Source organism: Cynoglossus semilaevis, chromosome 15, assembly GCF_000523025.1.
Source record: "Cynoglossus semilaevis isolate Cse_v1.0 chromosome 15, Cse_v1.0, whole genome shotgun sequence".
In the NCBI taxonomy this organism is placed as follows: domain Eukaryota; kingdom Metazoa; phylum Chordata; class Actinopteri; order Pleuronectiformes; family Cynoglossidae; genus Cynoglossus; species Cynoglossus semilaevis.
Genome location: NC_024321.1, coordinates 9,734,810 through 9,755,320, shown reverse-complemented (window position 1 = coordinate 9,755,320; position 20,511 = coordinate 9,734,810). Strand labels below are relative to the sequence as shown.

At 40.9% G+C, this 20,511-nt stretch overlaps 2 protein-coding genes across 8 annotated transcripts in view; both read right to left on the bottom strand.

Moving 5' to 3' along the window:
* The window catches only part of LOC103390903 (amyloid-beta A4 precursor protein-binding family B member 2-like), a 42,360-nt gene extending 27,811 nt beyond the window's left edge, over positions 1–14,549 (bottom strand). For 2 of the 6 annotated variants that reach the window (XM_008326968.3, XM_008326969.3), the window contains exons 1-10: positions 14,465–14,549; positions 13,661–13,912; positions 13,089–13,120; positions 8,682–9,935; positions 8,099–8,316; positions 7,220–7,375; positions 6,732–6,817; positions 6,585–6,645; positions 5,308–5,454; positions 5,106–5,233 (exon numbers count right to left, since the gene is read on the bottom strand). In XM_008326968.3, the coding sequence (XP_008325190.1) occupies positions 5,106–5,233; positions 5,308–5,454; positions 6,585–6,645; positions 6,732–6,817; positions 7,220–7,375; positions 8,099–8,316; positions 8,682–9,915 (2,030 nt within the window). In that variant the 5' untranslated portion in view covers positions 9,916–9,935; positions 13,089–13,120; positions 13,661–13,912; positions 14,465–14,549. Of the gene's footprint in view, positions 1–1,789; positions 1,937–5,105; positions 5,234–5,307; positions 5,455–6,584; positions 6,646–6,731; positions 6,818–7,219; positions 7,376–8,098; positions 8,317–8,681; positions 9,936–13,088; positions 13,121–13,660; positions 13,913–14,464 lie in introns of those variants that run through there. The other 4 variants (XM_017039216.1, XM_008326970.2, XM_017039215.2 and 1 more) reach the window with 3 other exon arrangements.
* A 144-nt stretch (positions 14,550–14,693) lies between these two features.
* Positions 14,694–20,201, bottom strand: dele1 (DAP3 binding cell death enhancer 1). Of its 2 annotated transcripts, none has more exons than XM_008326966.3 (12): positions 19,977–20,201; positions 18,729–18,846; positions 18,209–18,311; positions 17,540–17,684; positions 17,172–17,393; positions 17,020–17,093; positions 16,817–16,913; positions 16,569–16,711; positions 16,324–16,482; positions 15,967–16,059; positions 15,657–15,816; positions 14,694–15,490 (listed from the first exon to the last, which is right to left on the bottom strand). In XM_008326966.3, the coding sequence occupies exons 1-12, from the start codon at positions 20,005–20,007 to the stop codon at positions 15,243–15,245; spliced, it is 1,593 nt and encodes a 530-aa protein (XP_008325188.1). In that variant the 5' UTR covers positions 20,008–20,201; the 3' UTR covers positions 14,694–15,242. The 2 variants fall into 2 exon arrangements, with proteins under 2 accessions (XP_008325188.1, XP_008325189.1); XM_008326967.3 differs by having other exon boundaries at positions 14,694–15,487.
* Positions 20,202–20,511: the final 310 nt, after the last annotated feature.

Below are 20,511 nucleotides of genomic sequence, written 5' to 3'. Positions count from 1 at the left end.
ACGTTCAGGCCATCAATCACTGCTGCATCTATCGAGTGGATCTAGGTGTCCCGGCTCAGTCCCTGTGGGCCATCAGGGGGACGTGCATGTTAATTAAGGCTTCAGGGGATTTGACATCAGCAAATAAGGGGCGGTTCAAGGGGGACTGCAGGACTGAGGGGGGCTGAAAAGTGGGCGCTGTGGGCTCAATTGACACACTGTAAGTCAGGTGATCCCTGGAGTTTGTTCAGCACTGAAATATTAATGATACTTGAGACCTGCGTGTCTGCTTTACTTGATCTCCTTAACGGCCGTCTCCTGACTTTACTTTAGTCTTCTTTCCTTTCCTTTTTCTTTTCTGTCCTCCTCTCCTCTCCACACATTTCTTTAATATTTTCTTATTTACCTTCCTTTCTTTCTTTCCCTTTCCTCTCCTTATGTCACAGCTGTCAACAGAAGGTCATTTCTAAGGAGAAAAAACTGAGACCTGAAGGGAATAAACAATCAGGTCCACTGCTGCCCACTAATGAATTTGAAGTGTGTGCACGAGGGTGTGTTCTGCAGCTACTGATGAGTAATTAATGACAAAAGGAACCAGGTACAAAATGCACTTTTTTTTCTCAATTAATAATTGGCAATTTCGCAGAGATTTTCCCCTTCAACTGTTTATTATTTTCTTACATTTCTTTTATTTTTATCATGTTTAAGCAATGTTCTCTATGAATTCTAGTTGCGTCTATTTCATATTGTTATCTAATTTATTTTATATTCCAGTCTAGTATAGTTTGATAGTTCATATCAGGTCCTTGAACCACAATTTCATACCATTACCATTCCATTCAAATCCATGAATCCTTGAATCATTGAAGAGGACATGGATCTGGACTGCAGGCAGGCCAATCAAACACAAGCATTGGTATTAGTACAATAACAAACTAGGCTTTGCTGCTCTTTTATGATGCACATAACTCTCTCTTGAAATGTGGTCATTACCACAAACCCACTCTTCACAAGTGGAGCACTCAGTGTGTGACAGCAGTGATGTTTTTCAGTCTTAAAGTGTCACAAACCAAACACCAGAACAACAGTCAGGAGGTTCAGTCCCATCACGTAAATCATTAAACCTCACTCGCTTTTTGGTCTTCAACTGGTGTTTTTCCCCTCACCCCTCCTCCTCCTTCTGCTCCTCCTCTTCTTCTTCTTCCTCCTCCTCATCCTTCTTGTTAAGGAGCAGAGGAGTGTGCATGCTCACATAGACAAAACCAGGCTGTGTTTGTGTCAGAAATATTAGAAATAAAAAGCACACACTCCTTCTCTCTAGTTCCTTTTCTCCCCTCTCTTCCAAATACATGCACGCACGCACACACATGCACGCACTCACCAAAAAATAATCTGCATCAAACTGCTCCAAACAGCCGTGGCACACACTAGGAAAAAAATCCCTGCAGCACATCCAAACTCTTTAATCCTGTTTGTCTCAATTCCCCCTTTGCAAGGTTTAATCTCTCTCTTTTTTTCATCTGTACTATTTTCCTTTCAGTCCTTTTTAAATTTCTACTCCCTTAAATTGCTAACCCTGAACTTGCTGCTGAAAACCTCAATCTGCACTCTTGATGTGGGAGTGGGACAGAGACAAAGTGTGAAGCTTAAAGAAACATACAGAGCAGGGGTTTTTTGTAGCTAGAAAATGATAAAATGTCAACCTTAGAAAACTACACCACTACAAGCAAAAGAGGACCAGAGGTCTGGATGGATGGATGGATGGACAGACAGATAAAAGAGTGAGTGATGAAGAAGCAGGTGTACTCACGAAGGCAGACATCCTCGCTCTGTTACCAGCGACCAGTTCCTGCCTCGTTAGCTCCTCCAACACTGTGACATTCCTGCAGCCTCTTCTCAGAGATTCTCAGGGGGAAAATCTTTTCCCGTACCCTGCCTCTCTTCTTCTTTTTTCCCTCTGCTTTGTGCTTATCGCTCTCTCCCTCTCTCTCTCTCTTTTCCTCTCTCTCCCTCCTTCCCCCTCTCCCTCTCTTTCCCCCTCTCCTTCTCCTCTGATGCACCTTCTCCCTATCGTTCCCTATCTGCCTGGTCCACAGAGTCTCCGTTAGCTCCTGCTGAGTCCCGCTCTCTGAAAACGAGGAGGCATGTCTCTCTCCTCCTCCCTCACTCGCTCTCCATCAGTCAGCTAATACCCACTCCCCCTTTCTTTTTTTCCTCGTTTTTTCTTTTTTTTTTTACTTCACACTCCCTGTTTGTCTTCACTTTTTCTCCACTTCTTCAGCTGCTGCAGCCCTTGCCTCTATTTTTCATGTCTCACAGAGGCTGCAAAAATGAGGGGAAGCTTAAATCCCTGCTAAAGTCCTGCAACAGCAAAACTGACAAAGAGCGTCAAAATGAAACAAAGGCAAAGACTGTGCAGCCTGTGGAACGAAAGGGGAGGCAGGAGGAGCAACAGAGTTAGAGAAGTGAAGGCTGCACGAGAGCAATGCAGACAGAAGGAGGAGATGGAGGAGTGAAGGACAGCACGCACACACACACTCATTCACTGTCACACAAGAACGACAAAGTGCTCCATATTTAGACCAATGACTTCATCGCCCCCACAGCCTCCATCACCTTACACACAGAGACAAACACACACACGCACCCGAAGTTGCTGAGTGCTCCAGATATAGCCATATGACCTCATGGGGGAAAGGGGCTACGCCCCTTTTTTTCCCCTCCTCTCCCATCCCCAACCACTCCCCAGTTCCTTCTGTCTAACCTGTTTCAGCGACTGGGGGCTTATTTATATTAAATAAGGCTGAGGAAGACAGAATGCTCAGGGGTAGAGAACACTCTTAGATGGATGGATGAAGAAAAGGCAATGGAGAGGGGGCAGCGATGGAAAGGCTAAAAGGAGTTTAAGTTTAAAGCATCTTCATGTCAAGTTTTGCCTGCATTACATTATTCTCCCAGTTTCCCTTTTTCTGCCCAATTCCTTGAAAATATTTTTCAAATTCAAATTCCTGCTTTAGCTCATCCTTCTTCCTCTTATTTTGGCATCACCTGGGGTTGCCACAGCAGAACATCAACCGCTGCCTATCCCTGCCTACTCTACAGTTACAACCACAATCTTCATGTTCTCATTCAGACCTCCATAAACCTTCTGTGTGTTCCTCCACATCCAACTTCGACCACCTTTGTCCAACGTGTCCAATATTTCTCCCCAACCCAGATCTAAACCATCTAGGCCATCACCCTGACAGTCCGTGATCTGATCAGAGCAGCATTTAGATCAGAAACTCAACGATTTCTTAAATAAAAGGAGAACAATTCAGATTGATAAGAAAAAAGAAAAATAAATAATAATAACATACTTTCATTGGACAATTTCCTTCCTTTTTCGGTAAAAGTGAAAACCCAGCGGTGAAAGAGTGCGCATTACTATCACACCAAATTAACACAGACTTTGACTGTAGTACACTCTACTGGCAGGAAGCGGCAATTGCAGTTTATGAAATAATACATAAAACTTATCTTTCGAAACACACACACACGTGCAATCTTGTTGTGGGACACGGGCTCCAACAAAAGTAATTGGCAGCATACATCGAAAACACGAGGAGGTTCCACAGCATTCCATAATCACTGGATACAGAATCAGACTGAAACTGAGCATAGTGGATTGTGCAGTCAACTGCATAATTTTAAAAAAGTGCTGCGGAGGAGGAAGTGAGAGAAAGAGAAGGAGAAAGAGTGAGAGTCGGAGAGTTAAAGAGAGTCAGAGTGAAGAAGAGGGAGCAAAAGGAGAGTTATCCTGGACTGACCCGCACTTCTGCTCTTCAAGACAAGTTTTATCCATTATCACCGAGACAGACATCAACACCGAGTTCTCAGTCCTCTGAGACCTTCAGAATGAAGGGACACTTGTCTCAACTTCTCTCCTGCCTTCAACCCGTTCTTCCTCCATTTCTTTCTGTCTTTTGTCCTTTGTTTTTCCCCATCCATCCATCCATCCATCCATCCATCCATCTTTCTTCTGTTTTTAAAAAGTCATTAGGAATGCAGGAGTACAGTGAGACATAAGCGTGTGGAAATGTGTGTGATATGATTGGACATTCTGTCCGGTCCAATTTTTTTTAAGATAATATCTCAAAGTGCATTAGTATTCAGGAAAAACAACTTTGAAAACAAATCAAATGAAAACAGATTAAAAACAGATGGCTCTGCAAGTTCACTTTCAGCCACATGAAAAGAACAATTACTGCAATTATACTGTTGAAAATAATCATTAGTTAGAATCTGAGTTGGAACCAGATGGTTTATCTTCCTGAAAGAGCTATTCTCCATACAGAACATTTGTAAAACACTTCAGCAGTTGACGTGTTTGATGGTGGATACACCAGAGTAGAGGAGATAAAAAGAAAAAGGAAACACAGATCGAATGGAGAGAGAGAAGAATGAAGGAGATAAGTCGACTCAGCGAGCAGGCAAGTACAGCGACATCAATCCTTTTTTTTTTCTCTCTCTGTATTTTACTTCACTGTTCAGTATTAGAACCATGGCTAATGCTATTCTTCCAAAGTGCAGCCGGTTAGCAGTTTTAGCTGTGGAAAGACATCCACATTTGTTGCTTTCCAATTATGTTTAACAAACACATACACACATGCAAATATGTAAATGAGTCTACTGCATGTTAAATTCACGCGCATGTTTCCAGATGTTTCCTTGACCATCCCCCATTAGCAGCTGTGCAAGCATCAGCACACTGTTAGCTCACTGGTAAAAGGTTAGCTCTCTTTGACATTTCCAAATGATAAGAACCCACCAGCCCCGCCCCCCAAAGGTTGTCAGTGTGGAGAGGAAACAGGAACAGTGAGTGCAGATGTTGGAGGTTGATTACAGTTAATTATAATTATTAAGAAAAAAAATCCTGATTCAGCTCACCAGACGCATGAATGTAGTTCTGGGTAATTTATATGCTAATATGAAGCCAATGTAAATAAGATATGCAAATATATATGCTACACAATTATAGTAAGGCGTGTTTGTGGTCTGTTTGACATCAGCTCAAACAGACCACAAACATGAAAAAAAAAAACTGGTTTCACGTAAGAAGAAAAAGGAGGACATTGTCCCTGTACCTGTCGTGGTCTCGGCCGACGCCCCACACACGGATGCTGCTGATTGGCTGTGAGTGCAGCAGGCTGTGATCATCAGGGTCGACGAGAGTCAACATGCGGTCTTGGAGAACCAGCAGCATCCCTCTGCCCTATAAGAATAAAATCATTATGATAAAAACATATGTTTTTGAAGTTATTTCATAGGTACAGTAAATACACTGACCTCTCCCCAGACCCCGGCCGAGTCTCGTATGTCCCTCCTGCAGTAGGACAGCTGTCTGATGCAGTGATGAACTGCCACGCTGCTTCTGCCCTCGCACAGGTCCTGCTCTGCCATCTCCACCCAGCCCAGAGATCGTACTGGAAAAGACTGGGATAGAAATACAAACCAGTTTCAAAACACTTGTACATTAAACATCCTCTGTGTTCTGATTTAGGGACAAGAATATTCAGATTAGTAGTGCAAGGGCCATGTGCCATAAAACACAAATATGTCATTATCTTTACATTTAATATATGTATGTGCTGTGTAGAGTATTTCACTCTAGATATAGTGTTATTCTCCTCTATTCTATTGTAAAAAGTTCCTAAAGTTGCCACTATGTGGCACTGTGGCAAACAACGGAAAATGTTCTGCAGTTTTAGCAAAGGCTACATCCTTTTCGAAGGTAGTAAAAATGTGATTGCTTTGTAATGCAGTAATGTACTAAAATTAATTAACATTTGAAACTGAAGTTCAATTGCTATGGTAATATCCATCAGGCACCTCAGACAATTTCTTGATCACATTTTCATTACAACTGTTCACAGGTTTGGTTTAGAGGTCAAGGTTAAACCTTCCCTGTAATTACCTGTCATACTTTATTAAACATGTTTTAACCTGCCATTTTCCATAATTTTACCTACTATTTTTATCCCTGGTCCCCCACTACACTTTCTATTTTAATTAAGTCCTGCCTCAATTCCTTCATCCTTCATCTTTTCATCCATCACTGCACACACCTACACCAAATATATTTTTGGAATGTATTTGGCGAGATTCTATTTGAAGAGGGAAAAAAAAAAGATATATATATAAAAAATACATGAAACAAAGGATACTTTAGTTGAAAATAAAAAATGCATTATAATTGTAACTCAATAATAATATTAGAAATCATAAGGACGATGATTTGTATAATAATATAAATATTTAATATTTCGTCATTGTATAATTCTGTTCAGACATTTCTCCACTTTGATTTTAAATGAGGTAATATCTAGTATGTACGCGATCATTCCACAAGGAGGCGGTAAAATCTAAATGAGAGGGGACGGCTTCACACAAAGTACCTTTGGTCACCACTGAGCGGCACTGTGAGACACAAAAAGGGTCAGAAAAGGAAGAGAAAATATCTACTTTGGTTAACTTATTTGCTAGAGCAACATTTGAGACATTTCTGAGCGAACTTTGAGCCAGAGGTTCAGATTTGTATCGTATTTGTATTGTTTTAATCTTACCATTTCCTCTGAGCTGGAGAAAGTGTTGTTCAGGTCAACTGTCTCTAACTGGGCTGGCGGGCTGCAAGAGAACAAAATCAAATCATATCATCAGACAAAAGTGACAAACTTATCAAGAGCTAAGGTTTGAAAGTCTGTGAGCATTACTTCAGTTTTAGCGAAGCATAGCGCAGGGTGGCTCCTTCAAACGCCTTCAGACTGGGATCTGGGTAAACTGGATAGTCTTTCAGATCCTAGAGCCAAACAGACAGATGTTTAGAAAATAGAAACCTCACATGAGAGATATTCATCTGTCTAAAATGTGCACCTCGGGCCTGATCTGGACGGAAATGAGTCTGCACTCACGGCAATTCAATAAGTGCTGCAGTGTGAGCTGAGCTAAATCAATAACAGCACAAGGCCTTTTAGGAAGAAATGCCGACCTAACAGTTCTATATAAAGTCTTACTGTGATGAACTGAGGCTAATAGAACAACTCTAATGCTAATGGTTCAGCCATTAAAGGTGACAAAATGAAAAAATAGATATTTAATATTTAGTATTAATCAAACAGTTAACACCAGACTGTCAAATTCATCAGCACTGTCTCTGAATCAGGAACAATCTTCCAAAAATAAATGTGACATCATGCATTACGTTGGCTGTGCAGGTGGTGGTGGTGGTGGTGGTGTTGTTGAGATTTGGTCCAGAATAGGTGACATCATTTGAGGGGGTGGAGGAGGAAGAGGGACAGGAGCCAGACGGTGAGGGAACAGGCTCCACCGAGCTGTCAGACATCAGACTGATGGGACGCTGAGGGGAACACAAAGGGTTAAAGTGAGCAGACAGAGACACAGCAGGAGAACGACAGACAAAGGACAGTGAGAGGACTAAATAGACTGCAAAGAATGACATTTGAACACTGCATAAATAATTTGGGAATGTTATCAGTTGAAATTATTAAACATTTCCAGCATGTTTTTTCATTAAAGAAGAAATATTTAACCTTAAATATACTGAATAGCTTTAAAAAAAATGTTTTTTTTTATTAAAACATTTTGACTTAGCTTGTATATCTGTGACTTTGTAGTGCTTTAGTATTATGACAGCAGACTTTAAAATAGCATACCTAAAAACATTATATACCAAGGATGGTTTTAAATTTACTGTCACATTACTTTTTAGTAAAAAAAAAAATAGAACCCTAAAAATGTCTTCATTCCTGAATTTTAACATTTTTTTTTGTTTTGTTCTTTTGTTTTTGGTGTATGTTTATAACGGCTCAGGATATTCTACTGTAATGAATACTTCAATAAATCTAGAATAGAATAACCACGTTTGAGCCTTGACTCTGTCTTTCTGATAAAAAACTCATCTCCCAAGGAATTGAATAATTGGTATTAGTTGTTGAACATTACCTGTGGTAACATGTTTGACTAACATTAAGCAGCTCAGGCTCAGTCTAAAATACAGCCTCACTGGCTGAAGCTGGACTCAGATTTGTTCATGTGCAGCTTGATAACAAGGTTTTCTAACCTCGGCAGGTGGCTTCAGGGCCTGTTGTGTTTCCTGTTGTGGGTCAGGCTCAGTGTCAGGCTCATTGTCAGGAGGGCTGTTGTGAAGCTGGTGGTTGCCTGCGGCAACAGGTCGGTGGTACTGCGTTGTGCCGGTGGGGACATGCCAGAAATAGACCTCTGATGAGTCCGAGATCTCCCTCCAACCTGGTGGCAGATCGCCTTCACTCCAAACATCTGCTGATGGATGACACAAGAGTATCACATCAACACATACAGCATACTTGTAGTACTTATACACAGAGATGGACTGGATGGTACAGTCTGTTTCTAGATATTCTGTTGTCATGGAAACCTGAGGGCTCATTCCCTCTGGAAAGATCAAATGGGTAAAACCCCGTTTCCTGTCTTTGAACTCATAAATCTTGTATCGACACAAACATATTCTCTAACCCTCTGAAGTGCCTTTATGTTAACCTATTACATCATAAGGAATGTAATAGGTCAAAGGTTCCTGAGTCATCACTGATAAGCGACTGCTTCCTTTGACATATTTCTACATCAAACTGTAAAAAGAGGGGTCAAATGGAGAAAGTTGGTCACACCTGCTTCCTTTGGGGTCTGCGGAGATGGTGTTTCCTGGGACAGCGTGGTCCAGCTAGAGTCTTCGTCCTCTGATGGAGTATCAGGAGTCAGGTCCATTTTCAAACCCACTCGTGGGAGCCCGGTCTCTGATTCTGGCTCTGGCAGAGAGGATGGTACTCGGCTCCTGGTCGGAGTGCTGCGTTCGGCAGCTCGGGTCAGTTTTGGGGAAGGCGGGTACTGTTGTAAGAACTGGTTCTCATTGTTAGGGTGTAGCTCCACTTTAATGACACGTGGCTGTGAGCTACGGGGGGGTTTTGCAGGACTGCGAGGACTAGCCTGGAGTTGGACGCAGAGCTCCTCTTTGACCTGGGCTGAGGCCTGGTTCTGGAGGTGGTTGTGGTTGTCTGGTACCCACTCTGGACTGTTGGAGGAGGACGAGGTGGAAGAAAGTGGGGCTTCCATTACCACAGGGAGCAGGGGTTGTCTCAGGGTAGGTGTCGGTTCATCCTCATCTTCTTCCTCCTCCTCCACTACTGGTGCCACCTCCTCCTTCTCTTCCTGACTGATCTGTTTGCTGATTGGTTTTTCCTCCTTTTGGCCCTCCCTCTCTTTGGCAGGACTTGCTTGCTCCTTCTCTGGAGAAGACTGCTTCTTCTCCTCCTTCTCCTCCTTATTTCCCCAGTTGAAGTCAAGGTCCCAGCCTTTCCTGTGGTAGTCCAAGAAGCTCTTGGTCCTCCTGCGGAATGGTGCCTGCTGTGAATTGTCTTTCTCAAACTCCAGCCAATCAGAAGTTGGGTTTCTGATGAGATCGTTGTGTATTTTGCCCTCAGTCGCTGCTCTGCTGAGTTCCAACTGCTGACTCTCAGCTCGTCTCTGCATGTTGGCTCCATTCTTAGCAAGTTTAGGGTTGGTACCATTGAAGAGGCATGAGGAGGAAGAGGAGGAGTAGAGCGCTGAACTGGAGGAGGACTTGGTGGGAAGACCTCTCCCTCTGGTCGAAGGTTGGTTTTTGGTGGACAGGTTGTCAAAGTGCACACTGGTCATGCCGTGCCTCTGACGGCTCTTTGGTAAAGTGGCTGAGCTTCCTGTCTCCATGGTCTCCTTAATGACATCACGCCCAAGCAGCTGGTTGTACGATGAGCGAAGATTGAGGGAGGTGGGTGGCGTGGAGGAGGAGCCACTTCGATTAGCTGAACCCACATTAGAAGGGGAGGAGCCAGAGCGGGAGAGAGGAGGTGTTTGTACTGACATCATGGCTGAGTGGGAATACACTGCTGTGAGGGAGATGTGGAGAAAACAAAGATTACATTTAATGTCACTCTTTTTTTTCTAAATTTAAGAGTGACATTCTAAACTTTTCCAACTAAACAAAAACAGTTCCAAATGCCTCAAAGTTTTTGCATATCTCTAGATTGTTCTCTACCTCCAGTTCTCTACCTGTGTTTATTAATTTAAGGGGTTGTGCTTTCAACAAAACAAACAAAAACACTAATTAGTTACATTCCAAGAATATTCCAATGTTATCAAAGATATGAAAATTTTAACACAGAACATTTTTAACAGAAAAACTCGTTTCAAAACCTATGCGTTCAGGTTCAAACATTGTAGCTACAGATGCTGACTGAAACAAACACAAGTGCAAAGTGTTGTTAAAAGAAAAAATACTAGCTACACTTCACAATCAGTTTATACCCAGCATCAATTACAATTCATAAAAAAGCAAAAGCTAAATTTTTAATGTTCTACATCATTTAAATATCCGTGCCCTAGGTTTACTGAGCTGCCTGGAAAATTAATCGGTCACATTTTCCTGTGTTTCTGCTGAGTCAGTAAGTCAGCATGCAATAATACTCTGTCATTGTGGTTACAGGCTTCTTTAAAGCCTCTGAAGGTGGTTAATAATAATGGAACAGCCACTGGTGTAATTACTGCACTGGATTAGTGCAGTGTATACGGAGGTTCTGTGATGTTTTTTTTTCCTCCGTTTATTTCATTTTATCACTAACATAAAGCTAATAAATCAGACTCAGAGTCAAATTGCATTTTTGCGCATAACGTGTCCTGAGATGACACTAACTTTCACGGCTTTCACACACAGGATTGTATAAAAGAACAAGTGTTAGCCGCCTCCTGCTAACTCACTAATCTAGGCTTTTATCTCTGGATGAGACCATTGGCACGGAATACAGATGAAACACTACAAAACGTCATTCAGGGAAATACAACGATCCTAAAACAAGCCAGGATTTAGTTTAAGCCAGTCGTGACAATTAAACAAGTTTAATCTGGCGGTACTTTTGTCCTGAAAAATGCAGAAAAATTTACTATTATTTTTTAAATTCGTTTTTTTCCATCATTTCCAGAACACCAATGACACCTATTGGTTTTTACCTAAGCATTTTAAGTTTTTATTTGTCTTTAAGCTACTTTATTTTATGCTAGTTCTAACTTTTAAACTATTCTTTAGAAAAGATATTTTTCTTACATATATATTTATTTATATTTATATTTTAGTCTAGTTTTTGCGATTTTTGCTGAATTATTTTTGCTAAATTATTCTTACTTTTTCAAATCTGAAATGGTATGTTTTATTGGAAGGCAGTAATTATGATTTTAGGACTCTGTATATATAGTAGTATAGCATGCATATAGATAGATAGATAGATAGATAGGTTACATCAACCTTTGTCTGAGTTATTTGAGGCCACAGAGAAATAATCGTAAAACACAGTAAAACAAACAAACAAACCTGATCTTACATGCAGTGTAACCTTTACATATACACGCGCACACATGCACACACGCACACACATGCACACGCACACACACCCACACACACAGACACACACACACAGTGCGGCAGTCATAATCAGCATCTTTTCTCAGATACATGGAAAACACAAACACAGCAGATTTTAAAGCACAACAACTTCTTGGGAAAAGACAGAGGCAGATTCCAGGCGAGAACAGAATCCTGATGCAGTGCACTTTACACATGCAGGTCCCCTATTCTCTGTCTCCCAGTCTTAGGTACTCGCTGTGTTCCAATGCCACTGAACCAGACAGTGACAACAAGCTGTTTATGCTGATTCAGTGCTCACTCTCAGTGTCTATGACTTGGGTACAACCAGGGAGTCAACAGGTGCATATGACACCTGAAGCACCATATCCATCTAGGAAAACATATCTTATTAGAAAACATATTATTATTATTATTAGTAGTAGTATTAGTATATATATATTAGTATATTTATTCATACACTATGCAAATCTACAGTCAGAAATAGGAAGGTTTTTAGTGAAGTCTGCATCTTTTTTTCTTCAAAGTCATTTGGCCATACAACAAGGCAATAAAATTTTCTTACCGGTATATTACTTTCTATATCTGTTTCTATGGTGGAATATTTATGTCTTGTGGCTAACCTTTAGCTATATTTAGGCTATTTGTTAACACCTAGGGTAATATTTCACAATCTTTTGTTACTATTTTTTATTTTTCACAAACCTTTAAACTTGTTCTTGTTCTTGTTTTCTGATTTGCTTCACTTTAGGCTTCATTTCATGTTTCAAGTCAATTGGCCTTTGGGACATTGTATTACTTTTTAATACATCAACTATTTGTCTTGATCTTGAACAGTTTTATCACTGTCCATTATTGTTTACAAGATTTTACAGCACTGAATTTGTATATTGAAATACAGGACATACAAATACAGTTTAGTTGTGGTTTTACGTATCTCAGAGAAGTAGTTGGACTATGGGCTAATATTTTTACTTTATCAAACTGCTTGAAAACCCAAATTTAGTTAACTACCCTGAACCAAGCAACTGGATTAAACAGTTGCTTGGTAATAAACAGAGAGCTTTTTTCTCCTTTTTCCTTGTTTTTCCTCATCACATTTTTCCAAATATAGAAGAAACTACGATCATAAATCATACATCAGAGACTTTCTTTTGGGAATTTCTCCTCAACAATGCAGCCAGATCTTCATCAGTTAAACAAAGTGGGTCGGAGGGAAGACGTGAGGGGGAGTGGGGAGGAGAACGGATGGGCATTGTAGGCAGGAAATCAGGCAGAATGACACAGCAGTTTACAGGAAAGTGTCCACACAGAGGCAGCGAAACAGTTGTCCTGAATAAATCTGTTGTCCTCTGTAACAGCAGAGGCCATTCATCAGAGACGCCAGACTTTAGCAGCTCAAGTAAATGCAACAGTGACAGAGGAGACTGTTGTAAAGCTCATCTTAACTGATTATTTCAGCATGTGATGTGTTTCCCTATCTCAAAATATCAGCAGGTATAAAAAAGGCACATGTCGTAGAGTACAGCATTGAAGACAGATTTATAGAAGACACAAAAATGATTTAAAAACTAGATAAAAATCACATCACTCCAATCCAGATACAGTGTTTAATCCGTCTGCTTACCTTGTTTACAGGTGTTGTCACTCGAAGGTCACCTGGAATAAAAATAAAAATCAGAATGTTGTCATTTCTCAGTAGACATCCAATTAATTTTAACAGAAATAATGTTACATATTGACTAAATTCTAAGCCCCACGTGAGAAGACACCACCCTTCATTCCTCTAGCTTTGCTCCCGGTGTAAAAACACCTCTGACCTGCATCCAGATGCTTTGGATTGAAATGCAACAGATGAAACCTCAGGCAGAGGAGAAGATGAACTTGAAAAAGTCGATGATGTCATGGGTGGAGTAGCACCTCGCTTCCCCACTGCCTCCCTCTGTTAGTTAACTCCCTCACTGCTGCATCTGCCTTGGATCCTCTATACATCTAACATAACGCCCACCAAGCATTTCTATATGTGGAGTTTTTCTAATAAATCACAAGAAAAACCCTGTGGCTGCGAGCACAGAGGGAGAGAATCCCACCCCCGTATCCTACCCTGCCTCACAGCTCTATCATCATCAGCATCACCGCCGCACTGGGAGGGGAGCGCATCCCATCCCATGGAGAGCATCTATATTTACATCCGCTCACCGTTTGGTTTCGGTTCTGTCAGTCTCCAGGCTTTTAGGGTCTCCGCTCCAAATACAGCGAAAACACTGAGTGGTGAGCAGGGCCGACGTCCTCAGCCGCTTTTAAGAGCCAGTCCGCCCCGAGCTGCCCGCATCGGATCACATCACAACATTCCCAGCCCGCCTCGGCTGCTGGCTGGCGGCGGAGCTGCGCTGTCTCTGTGCGCCACAGGATCCCGGAGCGGCGCTGTGGTGTCGACGAACAGCTCCCACCCTGCACAGCCAATCAGAGATCAGGACGCTGCAGAGTCATAATAAATCTGCCGGTGTTATTTTGCAACTCAGATAATGAAATCACACATCATCGAAGTGTTACGTCATGCCTGGGTCTGTGGAAGAAAGCATGAATAGTTAACAATGGATGTCACATTTGTCTCTGACGCACAAATGCAAGGGTGCGTCAAAAATTAAAAAAGTAAAACATGTTAGGATACCTCTTTAAGTTTCATAAAACAGCAAACATCACATTTTTAACACGAATGGAATGACAACCTGTTAATTTCGTGTAGCTTTGATACAGGTTTGGATCCATTTTTTTCCAAAACGAAGAGTAAAAGAAAACATTTTAAAACAAAGCAAAATAAAAAAAATAAATTGATTAAAAAAGAAGAAGAAATGAAGCAGGTTGTGACCTAACGTGAATATCCACCAGAATTCTTACACAAAAACACTGCAAAAGTGTTAAGACCTACATGGAGAAGTAGCGAATATGTTTATTCTTTTTATAAATACAGACTTTCTTGTGTCATAGAACCATTTGACCTACCAGAGAACAGCTGTAATGTGATGTCTTTTATCATCTCTCCATCTCTGCAGTTAGGACAACCTGTTATAATGAAGGATTCACAGGTGAGAACATTATCACAAGAAAATGAGAAATACTGAGAAAATGTTAATTATTTTAAACTACAATTTTTCTTTACACAAACAAGTTTACACAACAATCATACGTGTGTGTGTGTGTGTTTACCATACAGGGACCAAAACATCAGTCATTTCAGTTGTTTGTTTTATTGTTGTTTTTTTTTTGTCAGTTTGTGCGTTAGACAGAATATTTTAATCCTAGTGCAATATAATTCACTCTGGACAGTTGTATAAGGTCAGGCACATAGTTAACTTAAAATGAGTTTCCTTTTATTTCCCACCTCTGTCATTCCTCACCTATATCTGGGGTAATTTCACTCATTAATTATTCTCAAGGTCCATCCATAATGTTCACCTTGTAGAACTACCATATTTGCCAATGTAAAACTGAACTTATATAAAAAAATACTGTGCTGAACAAAAATGGATAGAAAGGAGGCTCCACTGTTGTCAGAGTTGGTGTCTGATAACTATTTAGCATTACAAATAACATATAATTATTTGACCTATATACACACACATGCATGAAAAACCTTATCAAACCTTGTCCAATATATACAAACCAAACACGCATTTACCTTTTCCTCTTATGAGGAGAAAAAAACCCAAAACAAAAACACATAAAAACATTAAATTTCAACAGTAAATTTCCATTTGTAATCTGTGCTGACTCAGGAGAACTAACTGACCCCCACCGTCCACTGGCAGGTTCGTTTCTCTATGCTGAGGGGAAGAAGGTGACGAGAGGAAGAAGAAGCTGGTGCAGCAAACAGACTCCCAGTGCTCCAGGAGTGGGGCAGGAGCGGAAGGGCAGTTGGGTGAGAGGCGGAGGATGAAACCTGAGAGGCCAGAGAGGAGAGTGGCTGGAGCTGATGCTTGGCAACAGGGAAACAGGGAGCGGAGCTGATGGAGCGCAGCATGGCTGCTACTGAGGAGGAGACAGAAGGAAAATCAATGTCTACACCTCACAGATATCATCTCTGCTGTCTGGGCTCAATAAAAGCCCATTCCTCAGTGTCCTCAATAACAGGTGTATAGAAAGAGGTAACTAATACAAAGTGATGGCTTAAAAAAAAAAAAGAAAGCGTCCTCACCGTTTATTTCTGTAGTATTTGGAGGTTTCAACAGCATCTTAGCCTGATTGTTGCCTGCTTCAGCTGCTTGTTTGTAAAAGTCCAAAGCTGTCCTCAGGTTCTCCTCTACCCCAAAGCCACTCTCGTGACACTGACCCAGGAACAGCAAGGCAGTGCCATCCTTACCACAAAAGAAAACATCTAATATATAAAATATCTATATAAGCTCAATTTAAAAAACTGTATATCACATCAGGAGTGAGGAAGGGAAGTGATTCAAACCAGATCAACCATTAATAAAGAATTTAGAAGCACCTAGAAGGAAACTTACATCAGCCTCTGCTGCCATCTTCAGATATTGGATGGATTTGCTCACATTTCTCACTGTTTTTTTACAGTAAACTGATGCAAGGCAGAGCTGAGCCTGAGGAGGAAAATTAAAAAGGAGGTATTAGTTAACTAACATCAAACAAACACGGTGTGGAAAGATAAAGTGCTTTTTTTAAGAAAATTATTGAATAAAAAAAAATCCTGCAGATGAATGCTTACATGACACTATATTACATTACATGCAATTTAATTTCAAAAATTGTAAAATGTTATAACATCATAAAAATGCACTTCAAGATGATGAAAAAATGATCGTTTTCTTGTCTAAGGTGAGCCTAGACCAGTGAAGGACTTGTACCTTGGTGAGCCCAGCTGCTGAGGCTTCTTCCAGCAGCTCAATAGCCGTGTTCAGCTCCTCTAAACTCTGATGCCTCCTGCTGGACAGCAGCAGCTTTGCATATCGGTATTGCGCCTGTGTGTGGCCACTGCCTGCAGCTTGTTTGTAGTAATAAAGTGCCTGGAAAAGAAAACCATTGTCATCATCATTTCTTTCAGAACATCTGTGATCAGGAGAAAAACTCCGAACAGTAAAAGACTACCCACCTTCTCCTGGTCTTTTTTAACTCCTCTGCCCTTTTCATAACACACACCAACATTAAACTGGGCTTTGTTGTATCCTTGTTGAGCGGCAGCTAAAAAACAAGCAAAAGCCTCCTCGTAGTTCTCACACTTGGCACTTTCTAGACCTGTGGCATAAATTGAGGAATAAAATAACAAATAAAAAAACCCACATTTTTTTTTGGAATGTGTATAAATTATATATTGGCCTTGCTAAGCCACTAAAACATTACCAATGATGTTGAGGACCACTGAAATACTGTTGTCTCCCACGTCTTTGAGGTTTATTGTTGCTTCTGTCAGCCTCTCCTCATTTGACAACCTGTCCGGCTTGAGGTAAAATAATAAAAGAAAAAAAAATCAAGATTAAAGATTATTATTTAGTGAGAAAGGTCTTTTCAACCATGCACATAAAGTAAAGGAAGACGTGTCTCACCTTGTGATTAGTGTCTTTTGTGCTGCCATCATTCTGAAGGGGCTGAGACCCTGACAGAACAGGTTCCTCCAAGTCTAGAAAAAATAGCACAAATGGTTAACCAATCTAAAACTGCCCTGTACACGTTGGAATTTGATTAGTAAGAGACAGACCTGATAAAGCTGAATCGTGGTGGAGGAGCGACCTCTGTTGGCCACAGATTGAACTATGTGTACTCTGACGCTCGCTGCTGCTGCTTTGGTGAAATGAACTACTGCTGCTGCTGTTGTTGTTGTTGCTTTGCTGAGCCTCAATCTGATCTTCGTTCTGTCTCTCTGGCACCGCTACGAGGCATAACACACTCCTTCCTTGGGGCAGGACGTCATTCTTGGACACTACAGTACAGAGAGGAAAGGTCAAAGTGAGGGTCTAAACTACATGGATAAAAATAAAAAAATAATTGTTGTGATGTTTATTTTACAAAATCTTTTAAAAAAAACAACCCCAAAACATTTTCTAAAAATTATATTCAAATTCTTACAGATCTCTAAGAGGATGCGGTAGCCACACTTTTTCACTGTGGAGTGAGAGGTCAGGCCTCCAGTGGTTTGACCAGGATCTGTGGCTGCTGAAAACTGAGAGTGGATTCTCCTGCATACCTGCATAAAAAGAACAGCTGCTGTTCCCTAGAAAGAGATAGAGTCACAGTTTATTCGTAAAGTCTGTTGGGTTAAGTGCCATAAAATAACCCAACAAGCACAGAAGTAAAGTTTCGGCTCTAGATCCTACAAATACTTTAGATTTCAAGTAAACCATTCCACCATTTTCTATTTGTCCGTCTAATTCTCTAAAATCTGTCTCACAATAACTGATCACAAATCGATGTTAGTTTCCAAAATGTAACACTAAATATTAGCATAAGACAGGTTCTCAAACTAGGGAGCGTAACCCACCCAGGGCCCATGAAGCAAGTACAGCAAGACAAACTGATTTTAACATTTACTTTATTTATCTCACAATAGAAAAAACACTATTTCTTTAATTTTGTTATATTTGTTCAGATAGAATGAACCCTGCCCCAGTGTTGGGAGGATAACTTCATAAATGCTGTGCATTAACTGCTGCCAGTCAACCGAGCCAACTGCCATTATTATTATTATATAATTTAACAACATGTTGATGGAGTAACCCAATGCATTAACAGACTCACCAGTCCCACAGCATCCAGCACCGTGTACCGTGGAAGCTCAGTGTAGTTGAACTGAAATGTCCTCTGTTTCCTCCTCCTCTCTCCATCCTGATGGTTCTGAGAGCTGAGAGAGTAAAAACAAACAACAGTTACATTTGTAATTCAAGTAATTCAGTTTGTAATCCAAACTGTGACTGTGTCACAGAAACACTGTTAGAGACAGATGACCGGTCCTTCAGACGATCATGTTTATAGAGATGGTAGAAGCTGCTGTGTGATGCAACCACCTGTAAATGTGGCCTTGAGTGAAAAACAAGAAGTACAAAATGTGTGTTGGATGATGGTAGAAGTTTCAGGTTTCACAGTAATTTAACTGGTCTTTTTTCACCAGTTCATGTGGATACGAGTTTCGAGGACAGAAGTAGAAAATCAAACTAATGCTTAGGGCGTTACTTTTTATTATGATTATTCTGACCTTTCTTGTCAGACAGGGACATGATCTGAACAGTGTAAAACAGAACACCGAGGTGTGATATGATACCTGCTGTCAGGGGAGTGTCGGGAGGTGGAGAGGACAGCTGAGGTGTTGAAGACTTCATCCTCGACGTGGTGGTTCTGAGGCAGTCGCAGCGGGCTGCTGCCATAACACCGATGTAAAACTGACAGGTAGTGGAATAGAAAAGAGGATAATGAAAATTTAACAGACACTGAACAAATAATCCTGCACATGTTATTTAACTGCAGACTGTTTCTTGGTCAGTATTTTTCATTTCAAACATACCAGAGGGAATTGCATGCCATTAACTCAATAGCTAATGTGTGTTTTGGTAATATTCAGCTTAACGCCATATTAACTCTAATGTACATTATATTACCAAAAGTATTCGCTCACCTGCCTTGACTCATACTATGAACTGAAGTGCTATCCCATTCCTAACCCAGAGTTCTATATGATGTCGGTCCACCTTTTGCAGCTATTACAGCTTCAACTCTTCTGGGAAGACTGTCCACAAGGTTGAGGAGAGTGTTTATAGGAATTTTTGACCATTCTTCCAAAAGCGCATTGGTGAGGTCACACACTGATGTTGGTCGAGAAGGCCTGGCTCTCAGTCTCCACTCTAATTCATCCCAAAAGTGTTCTATCGGGTTCAGGTCAGGACTCTGTGCAGGCCAGTCAAGTTCATCCACACCAGACTCTGTCATCCATGTCTTTATGGACCTTGCTTTGTGCACTGGTGCACAGTCATGTTGGAAGAGGAAGGGGCCTGCTCCAAACTGTTCCCACAAGGTTGGGAGCATGGAATTTTCTTTTTTTCAGGAGCTGGGCTTGGCCCCTTAGTTCCAGTGAAAGGAACTTTGAATGCTTCAGGATACCAAAACATTTTGGACAGTTCCATGCTGTGAGCGAATACTTTTGGTAATATAGTGTATCTCTTACTTTACCCATGCTACCTTTGATGCTATTGTCATGATTTATTATGGAACGTGAATCCGTAAACGTTTATGTTATTAAACAGATACCATAAAACGTTGTACAGGCGAAAGTGTAGTATGTATGTAAAAGTTGTGTTTTCTATTTTTGTTTATACAGCTCACAACTCTAGAAAGAGGTTGTGGCTAACGTTACCCAAAATAAACCAAGTGACGGTGTCAGCCGGAGACACGCAGCACCTTTACTAGCCGTGAGCTAAACACAGCTCCGGCCAAAAGTTAAAATCCACTGCTTAGAAGCGCCAATAAAGGCCCAATTTTAAAAAGTGCATTCTGTGTCAATGACTTTTTCACTCACCCCTGCCGACGAAACCTTGAATTCTCCACATGGTTTGTCTGTCGCTTTACGAGAGTCCTATGTCAAAGGAAACATGTTCACACTCGTCTAGGCCTCAGAGGCTCCAGTAGTGATTTTTATTGCATGGCAGAAACAGACAATGAACATCTGAGCCTTCCATTAGATACAGTTTTAAACCACCAAACAAGAACACAGTCAGGAGATCAGTGGCGTCATGAAACCGGAAATGGCGCAATCGTGGAAGGTTGATGTGTGTTTTGAAATCACAGCGTCACTCTGCGGCACAAGCGAAAATTACAACAACACAACTGCCCTTGAAAAAATGACTAACACCAAATCTAAGAAACAGGATAACGGATTAACACATCAAATTAATATTTTGAGCTGTTAAATTGGAAGAATATGAAACTATTTTCTTCTTTCCTTGTGTTGTGGTTTTATAAATAGCTAATTACAAGAAGGAATTGTGAATAACAGAATTACCATTAGACCAGTCTGGAAATAAATTAAACATATTTTTGTACTGAGATAAGGC

Excerpts from the sequence above, each read along its gene's own strand:
- dele1 (XM_008326966.3), bottom strand. The coding sequence starts at position 20,007 with ATGTGGAGAATTCAAGGTTTCGTCGGCAGGG. Across the intron at positions 17,394-17,539 it reads CCGCATCCTCTTAGAGATCT|TGTCCAAGAATGACGTCCTG; the intron begins GTAAGAATTTGA and ends TCTGTACTGTAG. Across the intron at positions 15,491-15,656 it reads AAATACTACAGAAATAAACG|TAGCAGCCATGCTGCGCTCC; the intron begins GTGAGGACGCTT and ends TCTCCTCCTCAG.